At 36.8% G+C, this 17850-nt stretch overlaps 1 protein-coding gene across 5 annotated transcripts in view; it reads left to right on the plus strand.

Annotated features, from left to right (window-relative positions):
- MARCHF1 (membrane associated ring-CH-type finger 1) overlaps positions 1–17850 on the plus strand; it is a 229990-nt gene that overhangs the window by 200520 nt on the left and 11620 nt on the right. For all 5 annotated transcript variants that reach the window (XM_079306659.1, XM_079306663.1, XM_079306662.1 and 2 more), the window contains one exon: positions 6909–7089. In XM_079306659.1, the coding sequence (XP_079162785.1) occupies positions 6909–7089 (181 nt within the window). The remainder of the gene's footprint in view (positions 1–6908; positions 7090–17850) is intronic.

Below are 17850 nucleotides of genomic sequence, written 5' to 3' on the forward strand. Positions count from 1 at the left end.
CTCAGAACTTATTTTTCATGGAAATAAGTGAAATGACACAGCTTCCTGTTAGAAAGTTACCCTTTGTTTTAAGGGTCTCTCTATGGAATACTTTAAGCTTGCATATTTTGTGTGTGGAGTTTAGTTCCTTAAAACTTTGACTTTCACTAGGTGGGTGGAAGGAAATCTGTATCCATATCTTTATCTGTTTTGAGATGCAAGTTCTTTGAACTTGTTCAGTGCAGTAAATCTTGTCAGACATGTATCTTGCACTAACAATGCATCTGAGGCAGCAATTACTTGTAGCTCTTTAGATATCCTATTTATCACCCATAAAGGAAGATTAATAGGATGACAAGAAATGTCAACAAAACAAAATATGTATGTGCTTTTGCTAATGTTGTTTGCTCTTGGGGCTCTTACAAATTCTGATCACTTTTGCAGAATTGAAGAGAAAGCTTTACAAACTAGGCCCTTATGAAATTCCACTGCTGTAGTGCACCATTTTAAAAATGGTTTTTCCTCTAGTCAGGAAAAGACAACTGACTGTATAGCATAATGGAAGGGCAGGAGTGTCAGGGAAGAGATATACAAATGGATTACATTTGGTGTGCAGAATTAATATGCCTCATTCACACCATGTTTAAATGGAGAGGAAGACCAATTTGTCATTTAGATTTCTTAGTGATTTAAAAGTGGAAAGAATGGAAATGAGATTTAAAACAAGAAAAGCCTGTAAAATGACAGTAAGAGAAACATGGCACTCTGAAGCTTATTGCAGGGTGACATGTTCAGTGAATTTAACCTTTTTTTTTTTTCCCCAAGTGATAAACTATGCATGAGCAGTTTGATATTTTTGTGGATTCTTTTTATGAATGACAATTACTCACTGTGAGTTGTTCATAGAGTTGTTTAATTTTAGATTCTAACTATCTAAAATTACTGTAAGCACTTTATAAATTGGCAAAAGAGAAAATTACCTTTTTTGGGGCAGAATAGTTTTCCTAAGAAAAAAATCAAACAGTAGCGACAGCAATTCTGTTCATCCTTTTGCAGCCCTGGGGAATTGGATCCTTTTGGTCCAATTAAGATAACCTAGGAGCTCATAGCATTTCATGCTGGCAGCTAATAATCCTCACAGCCAAAAATCAAATCCAGGGATTCACTTGTTCCAACGTTTTTCAGCTCAGCTGTTTCTTCCTGACTAAGCTCCCTTTAGCAGCAGTGAGATACAGTGATGAGATGTACTCACCAAACAAAAGTAAAAATTTTTCATTGCATAGCCATTATGTGTTCATATGTGCTTTCCAGTGAAGGGCATGATTTAACTGCCTTTTCAGTAATTTCTCACCAAAACCAATATTTCTGGAATAGGCATTGTCTTCTTTGAGCATATTTATATGGAGAAAATAATTTCCCTCTTTTTTAAGGAAATCTGTTAAAAGTTCAAAAGTATTTCTCTTGTACTAGTATTCTGCATCTTCAAGGAAATGACAGTGTGGTTATTAGGCATCTGTGTTAATTTAGTTCAGTTTGCCTGTGTATAAATGGCATCACAGTTGGTGCAAACATGCCATAGTCACAAGGCTGTAGCTCCTGCTAATTTGGTGGGTGAAGGAGCCTCCATCAGTGCTTTTGCTCAGATAAGGAGCCTGCTTTTGAAGCACATCTGATCAACACTACTTTTGCCGTGTTTTAGACGACATTGAGAATTTGTCCTAGGGTTCTCCTGTATTTACTGTATTTCCTTTGGGTGTATTCCTGGTCCAGTCTAAAATCAGTTTCAAATCAAAGAAATGCCCACCAAGATGGGTCTGGTGTAGATACCCCAAGTTTTAGCACTAGCTTTTTTTTTTTTTTCAACAGATTTGTTGCAATTTCACTGTAATACTTGTCAGCATGGACATAGAGAAGTAAGGAACAATACAGGTTTTATATAATTAAATCATTTATAGCCCTTAAGCATTATTGTAAGTATTATGTATAGTAATGTCCATGTCCCCATATACATTTCTGGTTTTTTGGAGCCTCAGAGGTATTTCCCTACATTTTACACTTGTTAATGAGGGTAAAATTCAACCTGGTGTATTTTCAAGGAAATCTATAAAAGCTTCTGTAGCTAAACCCTTGGTCTATGTGTAATGACCAAAGATTCTTAACAGTTTTGCCAGGTACTGAGGTAGAAGGACAATTGCAAATTTGGGATCCATATTTGGATCCATATCTGGATCACAGAAAGAGTTTTGGTGATGCAGAATTACTGCAAACACTTTTCCACCAGCGCTGCTTCCTAGTGACAAGGGTTCTCAATGTGGCTTGCAGCAGAAGAAGGGACATGCTGATTGATTCCTGTTCTTCATCACTTTCCTTTGGCAGTAGTCATCCATGGGAATCAGCTGGGTAGATGCTTCCCCAGAGGAGCACTTTGCTGGAAGGAGTGGAGCACTAAATCTCACAGGACTCCTGCAGAATAAGTGTGTTTTCCACTTCACTACAGAGGCACAGGGATCAGCCTATTTTCTTAATTTCCAAAGAGTTAGGTGGATTAGTGAAAGACAGGTTAGGGAAACTGCTGGGATTCCAATGAGGCTGGAGATTAGCAGCTATTCTCTTTAATGGAAGCAAAACTGTTAACTCCATGTGAAAAAAAAAAGCTACAAATCTGTTGGAATCTGCCTGTATCTTTTGCAATAAGCAGCTTAGATGATAACCATCTAGATTGCAATTTCAATTACCATGATTTTGCCAGAATAAATATCTGTTGGGAAAACCTGAAAGCTTTCCAAGTGATCTCCTTGTTCCATACTGATCATAGACATTTTAAACTGAGATTTATGGAATGTATAGAAAATGGAAATTTTTGTAAATTTGTGGGAAAAAAAAGTTTTAATTTGATGACAAGTGAAGATCAGTCATCCAAAATAACTCTTGCTGTTTTTTTGAAAATCAGACAAAATTCAATGATTTTGGGAATGCCTGCAAGTTGTAGACTGGTTTCACACATTCCCTTTCTGCCTTTTATCTTTTGCAATGAACAGGAAATCAATGGAAAACATGGGAAAGCAATTCACAGTTATGAAATTTAAGACAGTATGACAACAGTAAATTCTGAAGATGCCTCACTTCTAAGTGCTTTCTTTAGCTATATCTCACTATTTTGATCTGATAAGAAATTCCTTTTGTTTATATATGTGTGGTGGCAGTATGTTTTGTAAGGAACATACAAGACCTGTGCAATAGTTTTTACATGAATTATGAAAAATCTTTCACAAATACTGATGTTTTAAGTTTTAACAGTATGGGTTTTCTTTTCCTGAAAAATATTTTTCTTAATTTGTTGCATTATGTATGTGAACCTGCTGTTTAAGAACATCCTTCAAAGAATTTTTGTGCTTTTTTTTCCTTTTCATCTCATGTATGCACAGTGTTAGCATTAATTTCTGTATTTGGTACATGTGTTTGCTGAAAGTTGTTGAAAAAATTTTGTGCTAGAAAAATATGTGCTGGGTAATTTAAATACTGGCATATAAAACAAAAACTTATGCACATGGATGACAGCACTGTCAGAGTATTTTTTCATAAGAATTCACAGTGAGTTTTATTTAAAGAAATAGAGATATTCTGTGATCTCAGTGTGTAGGGATATGTTTGTAGGTATAATGGAGAGGTAAAATTTTGTATATCTGAATCAGAAGGTCATCTGATGGCTTATATATCCTGTGTTGTCCAGTGTACATATGATTCATAGAGCAAAAGTTCCTTTGGACTCTTGTGCTCATCTTTTCCCTGGAAAAGAAAGGTCCTGTTCATAGATAGGAGTGCTTAAAGCACTAAGCTGTCAAAAAACAAAATAGTCAAAGGTATTCCTATATAATGAAGGCCATTTATCATTTATCTACTAAAGGGCTAAAATGTTGAGAAAAGCTGACTTTGTAAATTCTGCAGGTGTGTCTGAGCAGCCAAAACTGTAGCTATTAACAATGATCCGTGCTGTACTACAACTTGTAAATAAATCAGTATCGATACAGCAAATTATATATATTTTTTTCTTTCTCATAGAGATTGATTTGGGTTTTTTTTTTCCCATTCAGTTACTTTCTAAATTATTCTAACAAGTTTTACTCTCAGGACAAGTTCAGCTAAATAGTCAATCTGATGCATGACAGTTTCAAACAGTTGTGATCATTTAACAACAGGAAACTGGAATTAAATTTCTCCACCTCCAACTTGGTTTAGACATGGTTCAGGTATGTCTGTGCTTTGTATCCCCACATCCATTCTGTTTGCACAACAATCTTCCCAAAATCATCATTAACAATTTACTTTCTATAATTTGTGATAATTATGATGTAAGTTATAGATGAACAAAGAGCAAAGTCACACAAAATTGGGGTTCAATTCTAATGGCTGAGGAAGACAGAGCAAGTTATCTGTTCCAAGTCTTTAAAAGATATTTAAGCATTTAGCAGGCAGTCTGTTACCACAGGTGTTGGGTACCAAAAGGTCTTTACACTGTCACTATGAGTTTAGGTACACAGTAGTCTCTTAAGCTAATTTCTTCTGGTTAAACAAATAACAAAGAGTTACATTTCACCAAAGAGACCAAAGGGCATTCAAGCTAATGAAAGCCATGCCTTTGGTTATTTTCTCTGGACTTTAATTCCTATTGAAGTTTATTTAAGTTCTCATAATATATTTAATGGTTATAAAGCTAGAGTAGGCTGTTAGAGTATTTAGTTGGAGCTTATTCATGGTGTAAGTTCTTAGTGTCACCCTGTTGTTTATACAATTGGCTCATGACTTATGTACAAGGAAAGCTGAAATAGAATGTATAATGCATATAGAGTTTTTCTGTAGAAGTATTTCTACTAAGGATTATTTCTATTCATTTCAAACTTGCAGTGTCACTTCATTTGAAGATCCCAGTGGAGTTTTAGACTTTTATACTTTTATTTTAGCTCTGAAAATAATTTTAAACAATCTTGGCAGTAGTAGGAAAAAAAGGCTATTGGGTATATAGCTTAGTTGTCTAATATCTAAATAGTTTAAATACTAAGGCTGTAAAATAAATTATGTGTAGCTTGAATTTAAATGAACAGAGAATGCTGGTCTTCCTTTGGGGAATAGCTTTAATTTAAAAAGAAAATTAAGTTTTTTATGTAACTCTCAGTTGGGAATGCATTTGTTAGAAAAATAAATATTCAGTGTTTTGAAAATATAGTTCTGTTTAAGCTAGAGGCTCAGTAAGAAATCACTATGTAGGCAATTCCCATCTAAGAACTAAGCTACTGATGCACCTAACTCAGCTGGATTAGTAAAGACAAGACTGTAAATTGAGTTCCTGTAAAATGTGTCTCAAAAAATGAACATGTTCAAGAAGGAAGTTGTGAGTAATTTGTTATCTTCACTGTTGGGGGGCATGAAATCCTGTACGAGCACTACTGCAGAAATTGAAACGTGGCTTTTGTGGACCAGGTATTCAGAGCTTCATTTATCTGCTGGATTTTTTTGGTCTCTTTATTTCTGTATGTCCAGCAGAGCAGCTTTGTTCTGCTTTCCTATTATTATAGATTGATTTTCTCATGGCTCTGGGGCTACACCATGGAAGAGTAGTGGAGCTGCCAGTTTTGATCTGTAGATCTTTCATGTAGACATTGGAATTTCCTCCTCACCTGCTTATAGGCTGGGCAGCCTCAGAGTGCAGCAGCCAGTCCATCCTGGGACAGCTTTGCCTTCTGACATACATCAGCAGCTCCTGCTCTAGAAAGGTCACCCATCTTCCCAGAAGGAAGACAGCCTCATCCTGAGGCTCTCCTACCCCTTTTCCTGCCCTAGAGGTGGAGCAGTCACAGTTTTCTCTGTACAAGGGTGTTGTTCCTGAGATGTGTTCAGATGCTTCTGCATCTGCGCTGTCTGAGGGTGCCCTTCCTAGGTACTAAGCTTCTAAGGCCCAAGTTTCATTTGTGTGACAACAGGATCTGTGCTGTTATTGCTACTTCTTCATTTTGAAATAGCATTTCTCGGACTTCAGTTTTTTGGGGGATTTTGGTTTGTTTTTATTTTTTCTTTTTTTTCTGCTTTATTTTTTTTTTTTTTTTCTCTTGCATGCCAGCTTGACCCTTCAGACACTCATTAGACCTCAGCTGTTTTGTTGTGTTTTTGTAGGTTGGGGATGGAGGGAATTACTCTTCATTTAGGTGAACCTCCTTAACTTAGGTGTTTGGTTAAGCCTTCTGCTCTCTGTAGAGCTTTCTCTGCCTTCAAAGAGATGCTTGCCAATAAATCTGACATTGGTTTTGGTGGGTGAATGTTTTCCTGATGTGACCAGGAGACTGTTTGGAAGAGGGGAAAATCAGCAGGACACTTGGACATGTGTCACAGAAGAAGGCCTGTAGATGATCATGTTAGAACACTGATCACTTTATGCAAAACCAGAACATGAAAAGCTCTGTATCCCATCATAAGGTAAAACAGTTCTGGGACCAGCCTCTATCTTAGGGTCTGTTTACAGAGCAGTTTTCGTTTTCCCAGATAATGCAGCTGTCTGCTTAAAAGGGACAGTGAGGAATAAAAAAAAATGACCATGATTTTTCAATACCCGCCTCCTAAAAAGTATGCATGTGCCACATGCATGACTCCAGAGTACTCAAAACTGCTCTCTGATTCTTTTAACTGTGTAACTCCAAACAGATATCCTAGGAACTTTTTGTACTTCATATGCTGGATATTTTCAGCTTGGGTTAGATTTCTCTACCTTTGAGGGTTTTATTGGCATTACTTACAGACCAAGAACTATTCTGCTCTGGTATTTATCTGAAAGGTTTTGCCATGTGATTTCTATTGATTCACCTTCAGAGCATGTAGCGAATTCAAAGGGAAATAACTAATGAGGAGAAGCTGTCTGACGGGGTGTTGCTGTCCCCTGGCAGGATCTGTCACTGTGAGGGAGATGAGGAGAGCCCCCTCATCACGCCGTGCCGCTGCACGGGCACGCTGCGCTTCGTGCACCAGGCCTGCCTGCACCAGTGGATCAAGAGCTCGGACACGCGCTGCTGCGAGCTCTGCAAGTACGACTTCATCATGGAGACCAAGCTCAAGCCTCTCCGCAAGGTGGGTGCTCCAGGGGACACACCCCCAGGGACAGAGCTCCAGGGGGCTCTGGGAATTGCAGGCACTGTTAGACACATCTGTCCAGAATGGCTTTGTGTGTGCTGGGGTTAATCAGTCACGGTGATTTTGTCCTTGCGTTGATTAGTTTTCAGCAGCAGAGAATTTGACTCAAGACTCTCTTTCATCACACATACAGTATAAATGCACAAACAATAGTCTTTTGGTTTAGACTTTTTATCTTCAGCTTTTTGTTATGGGTTCATCTGCCTGATTTTAAGCCAGAAAGAAATCTTTTCATGTTTTGCTCCTGAGTCACACGGTTCACCCAGCAATTTTTACCTGAAGCCCATAACTTTTGGTTGAGAATGATGCTGATACCCATGTGGAGACAGCAGTTATGAAGTAACACAGTCAATTTAGCTGCATCTGTTGTAGCTGTGACGCTCATGGGCAAATTAATCACTTCTGCTTTAAAATTAGTTAATGGGATTTAAAAGACAGGGTGACTTTGCATCCTGAATGTCAAATGTTTGTTATCTGCACTCATCTGTTTTCTAAGATAAATCAATAAAATGCTACACAGACTGTCAGTATAGGGAAGGTGAAGAGTTTATTAAACATATGTGGATTCTGTTTTCTTTGGAGTGGATAATTTCTCTTAAAATTTTTATTTTAAAACACTCTCATCCTTTTGGAGTTCTGTTGAATCTTTCAAGTTTGAGTTAATCTGGAACTGGGCAAGTTATGATTTAAAATAAATTTCTGCATGAAAATCATGTAGAAACTATTGCTTATGACTATCATATGCCTATATAGTAGTGTTTTAATGGCAAAAGACATTTTGCTTTTGTTGGCCTTACAAAGGTAGCAGTAGTTCAGAGAAGGGAGAATCAATGGAATTCCTTTACACTTCCCATTCAGAGGAATTTTCTAGTAAGTCCATAGTGATAAACCACTTCTGAAGTGAGAGTCTGGGCTAATTTGGCAAGCAAAGCTTGTGATAGGGAAAGTTCTCCAACACCAGGCATATCTGGCCATGTATGCTAGAAATGGAAACAGATATAGAAATATAAAAAAAAAGATGGCTAAAAACAATTATATTGACTTCAGTTTTATTAATTGCAGAAAAAATATAACTAATGTGACAGGATGAGATAATTGTATAAAAAACCCCTACCTGATGCATATCTTCGGGGGATTTTTTCAGTTTATATGTTTCTGTTTTCAAACCAAATTGCTTTAACATCTAACATGTACCAAGTACTCTCACAACAGTTACTTTTCTCAAGAGAATACACAGATATTGGTATTTTTAACAAAAGCCCTTTCCTAATTTTGTTAGATAAAATAGCATCTTTTATAAAAGGGAAACAAAATTTATAGCAACCAAGGAGAAAAGGAAGTAAAATGTGCATAACTTGATATCAGAGGTACTTTTAACTCTGTGCGTGGTCAGTGCCAATCTCCTCCCCCTTTTAGAGTGGTAATACAATTCCTACAAGTCTGTAATGTCTTAATTGAATGATTCCCATCTTATTCAGCTTATCATTGGTTCTCAGGTATGGTTTAGATTTCTGACATAGAAAAGATTTACCTCTTCTTTCAGGCAGGGTATGTTTGTTTCTGCTCAAAGCACTACTCAAAAGTAGTTTATCTGCCTGGCAGTCTGTGCTGGCAACATTCCTCCCTTCAAATGCAATGCTAGCAAATACTTGTTTGTGTAGAATGGACCCAGCATCTAACTGTAAATCTTTTAAGTCACACCCATTTCAGAAACCAGAGCTTCCAAAGAATTTTCAAAGTTAAAATTAGTTGTCCTTTGGCATTATAGCATTCAACTGACACCTTTCATGTGTTGCATTTAATTAAACATGTGATCCTTACTAAGTGTGAGCACTATCATCACTATCATTTGCAAGTTTATGAAACACTAAAATGTATGAGAAGCTGTTTTGCAAACCAAGTATTTTGACAGCTGCAGCAAAGCCAAGGTAAAGGAGGAAAGAGTGATCATGAGACCTGCCATATGAGTAGAGCTGACTGGTAAATTTCCACCCGAACATCCTTTATAAAAATCACTGAAGCTGTTTTGTTCAGGATTTTTTTTTTTTTTTTGTCACAATGCATATATTTTGCAAAAGTGGAAAGTCCCAATGAAACACTGTCAAATTTCTTGGCAGCTTTTATGAAGCCCAGAACCTCAGTTTTGGGGTATTCCTTTGCAGTCTGTGTTTTCAAAAGACTGACACAAAGGGTGGTTATCAGGGGCAAAAGTACTGTGGGACAGGCAGCTCCTGACACTGAAGCTCTCTGCAATCCAGTCTCCTTGATGCAGGATGTGAAAAACACTACTGTCTGGGATTTCCAGGCCTTGAAAGCTTTGGGTTTTGCTAAAGTTTGGTTCTGTACTAGACCTGAAGAGCCTTCAGTCCCCAGCACTAAGTCTGGCCTGTCAGCAGCGGATCACAATTTCCGAAATTTTGAAATTCTCTTGGCATGATGGCAGGGACATTATGTATCTGAAAACAATGCAATTCTTGTCAATTTTGTTGGATGCTGACTGGAACAGCAAAATTGACCCAAAAAAGATTACTAATTTTGCTAATAAGCTTTGAGGAATTATGAAAACAGATTTCTTTTCTATGTTTCCTAAACAGAAGACACATCTTTTTTTCCCAGAAAGGAGTGCCTGTTCATTTCCATAAGAAACTAATTTATCAAAAAAACAAAGGCAATTATTTCCCCTAATGTAAAAGTTTCTGTCCAGCTCCAGATGATGCAATTTCCACTAGATCTGGCTTTAAAGTAACATTCTACAAGTGCAAGGGTCACATCTCTTAACCAGTCCTGATTTTTGATTTTTAATCTCTTTCATCTCTCAATATACAAGATTCTAAGTTTGGTTCTGACCGTGCATTGTTTCATTATGGTGAATTTTATCATAATGTCTTTGTAAAATTCCTACTGCTGGTCTCCTGAAGGGGAAAAATTAAAGACTATAGTTTTGCATTTTGCAGAATCACATGATTTAAATAGAAAACAAACTATTTAATTCAATAATGAATTGCCATCTTTATATATGCATCAGTCTTTCATGCACCCTTAATGTTTCATGACAGATTTTTTATCAAAGTCCAAGGTTTTATAGCACAATCATTTTAGAATATCATGCCATATCTCTTAGCACCCATAAGTGACAATGTAGAACATACTAAATTAACATAAATTAAGATAATCACTATTAAATCAATAGGTTTGTGCCAACGTGCAACAGTTATTTAATTAGAGAATCCCTGAAAGCACCAGACATCAAATAAAATTCAGTTTAATCATTTTAGTGAGGCTTTGCATTGAGGTAATCCTTTTAAGCATTGATCAACAGACATTGCAAGTGTTTCATATATTTGGACAGGTCTAATTACTCAGCTCAAGATAAATATAGAAATTAAATATTAAGCATTGCTTAGTGTTTCTGGTTTATTTCTCATGGTCTCTATTACATCTGTCTTTCATTATAAATAATACAGTTGCATTTGTAGCTTTGCCTCTCAGCATCTGCAATCCATGTTGCAGAATTTAAAAGGTGGCTTTATCACAGAAGGAATTAGAAAGTGGTAAGAAGCTTGTGTGAGTTCCTTATTGAGCTCTCTCAGGTAATAGCTTAAACCTGAGAAAAACATTTCTTTTTTTTAAAAAAGATACAATCTTAGGTATAACACCTGTGTTTCATATCTCTTGAATTTGGTGCTTGAAGACTAGTAGAAATGGGAATTGAATGAAAATACAGTGAGTATGAAATGGATTAAAGTGTCAAATTAAAAGGAGCTTTAAACACAAAAATGTCTTTAAACTGAGATTCTCAACAGTGTCTTGCTATACTTCAAAATGCTTTTCATATTTAAATTTTGCTATCTATTTAAGATATCTGGTATCTGATGTCTTACTTTGATGCATCATCCCAACAGATTATGGTGTGGTGTCAGAGATACCTATTTTCTCTCCCAATTCTATTTTTGAAATGATTTACAAAAAAAGTCTTATTTATGTGAAGCATAAGCAATACTGCACATTGTTACCACGTGGTTACTTATGGTCATTAAGGAAGAGCAAGTAATTTAATTTCATTTTTTTTTCAGAAGCATTATGCAATTTTCCTTCTAATAGAAAGGATATCTGAATTCATGCCTTTAAAAAAATAGAGGACTGGGAATGTTCTCTTAGTACAGAGTGATATGTTTCTATTAAATTAAACAGAAGCAAAGAAAATACTGATCATGAAATAAACTTATTTATTTTGAATGTGTACATATATCTTCTCAGCGTTTACCCCTCTTGTATTCTGTATTTGCTTATATGCTGCCATTAAAAAAAATCCCTTAGCATGCCTGAAACATTCAGTGATGGCAAAATATGTTAAGGCTGTTTTTCATTTTTGATTCAATGGTAGCTTGAATGGTAGTATTTACATCTCTTTTTTAAGAGCATGGTGATCACTGCCAAAAGTCATAGAACCTACAGAGAAATTTCTGTGATATACCATTATGAAATCAAAAGTGCTTTCCATTAGAAACTACTTCTGCCAGAGTAAATTCTCAGATCCAGACGTGACCAGAAGAGTCTTACAGGAGAAAATCCCAAACTTTTGGGCAGTGATTACCATGCTGCTTGCTTACAGTGCTTACTGCCCTGTGCTGTGAGGTATGAACCACCTGGCATTGTCATCAGCTTTCTAATAATGCTCATGATAAGGAGTGATATCAAATATTGCATAGGACTTGCTGTGGGATTAGTTCCCTTTTGACCCAACGTGATGAATATTTTGCAGTCCTCAACATAGAAGGAGTTCCTGCATTTTTGTTTGATTTCTGGTGCAGCTACATAGTGTTGTCAAGGCAACCTGCTCCAGTGTTATCTTTCTTCCAGTAAACTGTCTCAAAACATCAGTAGCCTCAAATAATTGCCTGCAATATGTGGGGTCAGGCACTTCACCAGTATGCACAAAGGCACAAAGCTATTACTTTCTCGTTGGCTATCATGTCATTATAACAAATAACTTTGGGCTCAAGGGACAATGTGTATATTAAAGCTTGTGAAGTAAAAATGATTCTATAGCATTTATATCCTATTGTGATATTTCAGGGATGCAAGGGACTCCTTTGTTCAGACAGTTGTATTTTTAATTTTTGAGGATAATTGAGCATTACTGCTAATTTATCTGTATGTAGACAGCATGCTGTAGTTCACAGAATAATGCTGTCTGGCATTTTCTGCCACAAGAACAATATTAGAATTTAGCTTTCTTGTGGTGGTAGAATTTGTGCCAGCCTTCATATGTTTTTCTCTTCCATTCAGAACACAGCCTAAGTCTCACAGATGTTCCAGTTCCTATGGACTTCTGACAAAAGATTCTTGTGCCTTGAAACCATCATAACATACCCTTAGACTTGCTAAAAGCCAACTTACTGTGACACTTTGCTGGAACACCTCCACGTGCAGCATCCTTCCTGAAGGCAGAGCAAGATGTTTGTGCAGTCATTGCTTTGAACTTTCATTCTTTTAAGAAGAAAATTAAAAATATTATACCAGAAAATTAAATGATAACTGTGTCCTTTTCTAATTAGATGCCAGTAACCAAATTGGCTACTTCTGCTCAGTAGCATTTACAAAAGCAAGGGGAATTTGGGAGATTGTTCAGCTCTGGCTATTGGTAGTGTTTAATCACACAGACCCATGAACATGAGCTCTGGGAGGTACAAACCTTCTGTGCTTTCTGAGGCTGAAATAAACAGTCTGAGTCGTTTTACAGATGCAACTTGCATCAAAAGATTCAATTCCCATTTTAGTTAGAGAGCCCTACTCCATCCTGCAGTTCATCAGCCTCTCTCTTATCTTTTAAGAGCTTGGGGTGTGCTTTTCATGTTTTTATTTCAGCCCTTGCAGTGTTTTGTTTTATACCTTGACCTCATCAATAATTATAACAGAGGAAGGACTGGGAAGTTGGAGCATTGAAAATAATTAAGAGAATCTCTGGCTTTTCAAATAAAGAAAGTTTAAATGGAATGCTGACACAAAATGTGTAGCTAGTAATATGAAATTAAAAGAGCATAATCAACCCAAGCATTGACCTAAACTAGTCGTTATTTGTAAAGTTTTTTAAAAAATGCTATTTTTACAGTTTAATTTTGAAGTTAGGAACTTTACCAGCTCCCATGGGAGGGGGCTGCTATTCATGAATCTGATTAATGTAGGTAATTAGCTGTCACATAATTAACACATACAATTTTACATTGTTATTTGCCTCAAATTTATTTTGCCTGAGACCTTTTGATGTGAGAATGATCTGTTCACAGGTTGATGCTTGCTTGTTGGTGGAATGCATGCTAAAAATCACTTTTCTTTAAAACAGTGATTTATTTTTTTTTTTAACATAAATTCCAGTAATAGATGTAAATTATGATCAAATGGGATAACTTTTACTTTACTCTGGTTTGGTGGGTTTTGTTAATAAAATTTTATTCCTGTAGCATTTTATTAAAGTTTTTGGGAAAAAAAATTAAAATTTCTTCTTTTTTTTCCCAGAATGAATAGCTTCCCTCAGCTCTTTACTAGAGCACTGAGCTGCAGTTAATTACTATAGCTTTCCTCAGCTTTCCTCTGTCTTATTTTTATTTAATTGGATCAAAAGAATCTCGCTTGTGGGAAAATTAAAAGACAGAGAAGGCAGCTGTAGCTACAAGTCAGTGTTCTTCCTAAAGCCATATTTATAGATAATTAAATGCATCAGCTCCTTTTTTTAATCTTTGTTATGTGGCAATTCAGACATATGTGTAGATACTGTGTATATAGCTGCAAGAAAAGAATATGTCTAGGTATGTTTAAACAACAATCTATTTAAAAATACCAAGGTTTTGGCAAACAAAGACATTTAAACCAAACCACATCTTTGTAACAATTTGAACTGATTCTCAGCAGGTTGGACAATTTGAAATAGAAGAAGTTAAGCACTGTGATGAATACTGGAGAGAAGCAAATTGAAGTAAAGACTAACAAAGCTGTGATCATATTCTACAACTTGTTTTAGGTGCTTAAAGATCTTCATAGAAATTTCCTTCAGCTGGGCATGACTGAGGAAGTAGAGAGGCATACAAAACTATGTGATAGGATGTTGGTCTCCAGCATGTTGCTATATCAGTTTTTCTAATTTCTCTCCTTTTCCAATTTCTAACATCTATCTATCTATAGATAGACATCTATTAGAGCCTTCTGTCCAAGTCCATTATACTATAAACACTGATGTGCAAAGGGAACCCACCCTACTTGGTATTTAAAGAGAGACTCAGGCAAAGACTGTTGGGAGATGGTTTGTTGTGGCTCCTATAGTGGAAAAAGGACTTGTGGTTGCATTGACCCCAGTGAAATCCATCACAAATCCACCACTGAGCCTATGTCATGGCTGCTTTTATATTGCTTAGAGAATACATACCACAAAATGCAGCAGCCCTACCTGCTCTGGTCAGAAAGGGAAATCTCAGCATAACTGGTCTTGCAGCAGAATTATGGTCTATGCTCTTGTAGTATGGCAGTTGTACTGATTGATTTTTTTGTGGTTTTCTTTGTGTGTGAATGTGTCTCAAGTTGTTTGAGAACTGGACTGTGATTTAAAGGTATTTGCTACTTAGTGATTGGAGCAAATGCCATGCCTTCAATTAGATATGATGCTCTTTTGGAAATACAGAGTAGACAGAGACAGGAGTTGACAACTGCAAAGAGAACAAAAGTGACAAACCAGTTCCTTTTGATAGAATGATCATAGAAATACTTTAGGGAGAGAAGACAACAGTAGCATCTGTTTCTGTTCTTGACTAACTGTGATAAAAGTTAATGCAGACATAGATTCTACCCCTTTTATCCCTGTCTCTTTATGGTTACCAACATGTAGCTTCTTATTTGATTTTTGCTTCAGGCCCAGGTACCTGAAATAAATATTTTCTAGAGTTCTAGATGTGTAGCTCTTGTTCTTAGTACCAGATATTCCCCATGGTTTTGCATCATGGTGGTAGTTCACTCCTGATCAGTGTTTTAATGTTCTGCAGTTTCTCTGTCAGGATTATTTTTTAGATAAGGTAGCTGGAGTGTACTGCTCTTGGAGATAATGATCTTTTTCTTAGAGGTCTTACAAGGCAAGAAAAGAAAAACAAATTGTGAAAGAGGAGTTCATGATAGCACTGAAGACTCTATTGAACAAAAGATTGCTTAATGTCTTTCCAGCATTCGAAGAAGATACTTGGAAAGTAAGCACTTTGTTGAGCACTTCTGCATTCTATATATTGATGTAAAGCAATTTCTAGCAGATGGGAGCTAGAAAGAGGCTCCTAGCATGGAGAGATTATGCTATAATTGTTTGACACAGGTTTCTTGCACATCTCTGCAAAGCATCAGGTGTTGGCCTCTGTTTGAGACAGAGCATTGGATGAGAGGGACATGAGATCCTGTAGTTCCAAAGCATTGGGTTTTTGTTTGGTTTTTTTTGAGGTGGTTTGGTGGTTTTTTGGATTTTTTTGTTTTGTTTTTGTTTAGTTGGGTTTGGTTTGGGATTTGGGGGGGGTTTTTGGTTGTTTTTTTTTTTTTTTTTTGGTTGGTTGGTTTGTTTGTTTGTTGTTTGGTTTGGTTTGTTTTTTTGTTTAGTCTGTGTTGGGATGATTAGGATGCAGGCAGTGAAGTTCTGTTGGTAAATGACAAGTATTCAATCCCACCTTCATGTTGCAAAAATAATTCATTTTAGAAATTATATTCTTGAATTACTTAATTTTTGAATTTTTTAATTTCTACCCTTCTTTACCTTTTTTAAGGGTTTGCTAGTTGATGTCATGCACAGCTAAAAATTGCATAACCTTGTGAAAAGTGCATACTGATTAAATCACTTAAGTCCAGCTGTTTTGTCACTTTAAAAAGAAATAACGTGCCATCTTGGTTGTTATAAAACTGAATTATTAGTTCTTTGCAGATGATAATCTTAAGGTGTTTATCAAAGTGAGGTTTTTCATTATGTATTTCTTTTATTACTCTAGGTATTCATATCACACAAAAGTGAATTAAAGTGTGTTTGTCTTTAGAAATGCACCCATTTCTGGTTCAGTTCAAAAATGTTAATAGGTTTTTTAAATTCACTACAGACATTCTTTTGAATTCTAGCCAGGTTTGTTTAATATCTCCTAGGGACAGAAATAGATTTTGAACAAACCTCAGGCAGGTTTGCCAGACAATGATCTGTACTAGAACATCTAATGAGGTAACTAGATTGAGGAAAGGTTGTGCATATATAGGGCCATATGATCCACCAGGTGACACGGAATTTTAAAAATTCATTTTATTTCCCTATTCAGCAATTAATTGAGCAGGGGTCTAATTCTGGCCTTCTATTCTTGATCCTTACAAGAGTTTCTTCTCTGGGATACATCTTTTGAAAAAAGGCAATGACAAATATGTTTTCTGTATTTTCTCTGAACCTGCTCAGTTCTCCCTTGTCTCTGGATGTGTTTGGGGAAGAGAACACAGTTGTGGGTGTTTCCATGATCCTTCTCTTGTCAGCCATCAGACCTGGCTCATTCTGTTGGACTGCCTGAGGGGCACTTCTCAGGTTTGGAGCAGGATGTGGGGACACACTGCTTGTCCTTTAAGACACAGTCCCCATGGCACAGGCTGTAACCACATGTTGTTTGGATGGCACAGAGAGGCCCAGAATGCTTTTATTCAAATAACAAGGTTTGAAGTCTCATCTCTTATGAACACTTCAAATTTCTGCGAGGCTATTTTACTCTCCCAACATAAGTGAAGCCCTGTTGTCCTTTATTACTATTATTTTTTTTCCTCTTCCACCCACTGCACAATTCCATTCTGCAAACTACCATGGCAGCTGCTTTCCTCCAGCTGGTAGGTTGATAACAGTGAGCAGCTCACTGTGGAGCCTGAGCCAATTAGTATTGCAACAGGTGACCAGAAAACCCTCCCTAATATAAATAACTCTGAGCTACATGTTCAGACTGTTGATACAGCTTCACTGCTCAGCTCATTTCAGCATACACTGCACCAGTTCTTTTTCAAAAGTTCTTTGGGTTGAGTTTCAGATAAAAAAGATCTTTTTCTGTGTGATTTTTAATCTGTGTGCAGAGTGCAGTTTCTACAACAGCCTCCAATAAGTAATTTTAGCCTTTATTTTGCAGGCATAATTACTTTAAGATGAAGGTTGGCTGAAAGTATTTCTTCAAACTGTAGAAAGAATTCAGAAAATATTGCATCATGACTGTAGCTCTAGGTGAGGGCAGAAATCCTTCCAGCTCTGAGTGTTGTTTACATTATATACATAGTAATTTTTTCTGCTAAATGATGGATAGGGATAAAATGTAATGAAAAAAAATATTATTTGCAATGTCACACCAATATCAAATTCCCCTGTCAGACCTCCTTACATGCAATTTTTAAAACAGGGTTCCTGAAAATGCCCAGGAGTTAAAAAGTCCAGGCATTCATCACATATTGCACAGCAGCCCATTAACTTCCCCTGCAATGTTTGGCATGCTCAGTGCTGAGTCCCTGTGGGGGAGAGACCTGTGGAGGTGTGAATCTGCAAACCCACAGCAGAACTGCAGCTGCCTGGGGACACCTCTGCAGACAAGAGCCTGTGCCCAGTGTGGCAGAACATTGCTGTGAGCAGGAGGCAGCACACAGGGGTGGAGGGGAGCAGGCAGGCAGCAGATCTGCAGT

This window comes from Erithacus rubecula (genome assembly GCF_903797595.1).
Source record: "Erithacus rubecula genome assembly, chromosome: 5".
Lineage (NCBI taxonomy): Eukaryota > Metazoa > Chordata > Aves > Passeriformes > Muscicapidae > Erithacus > Erithacus rubecula.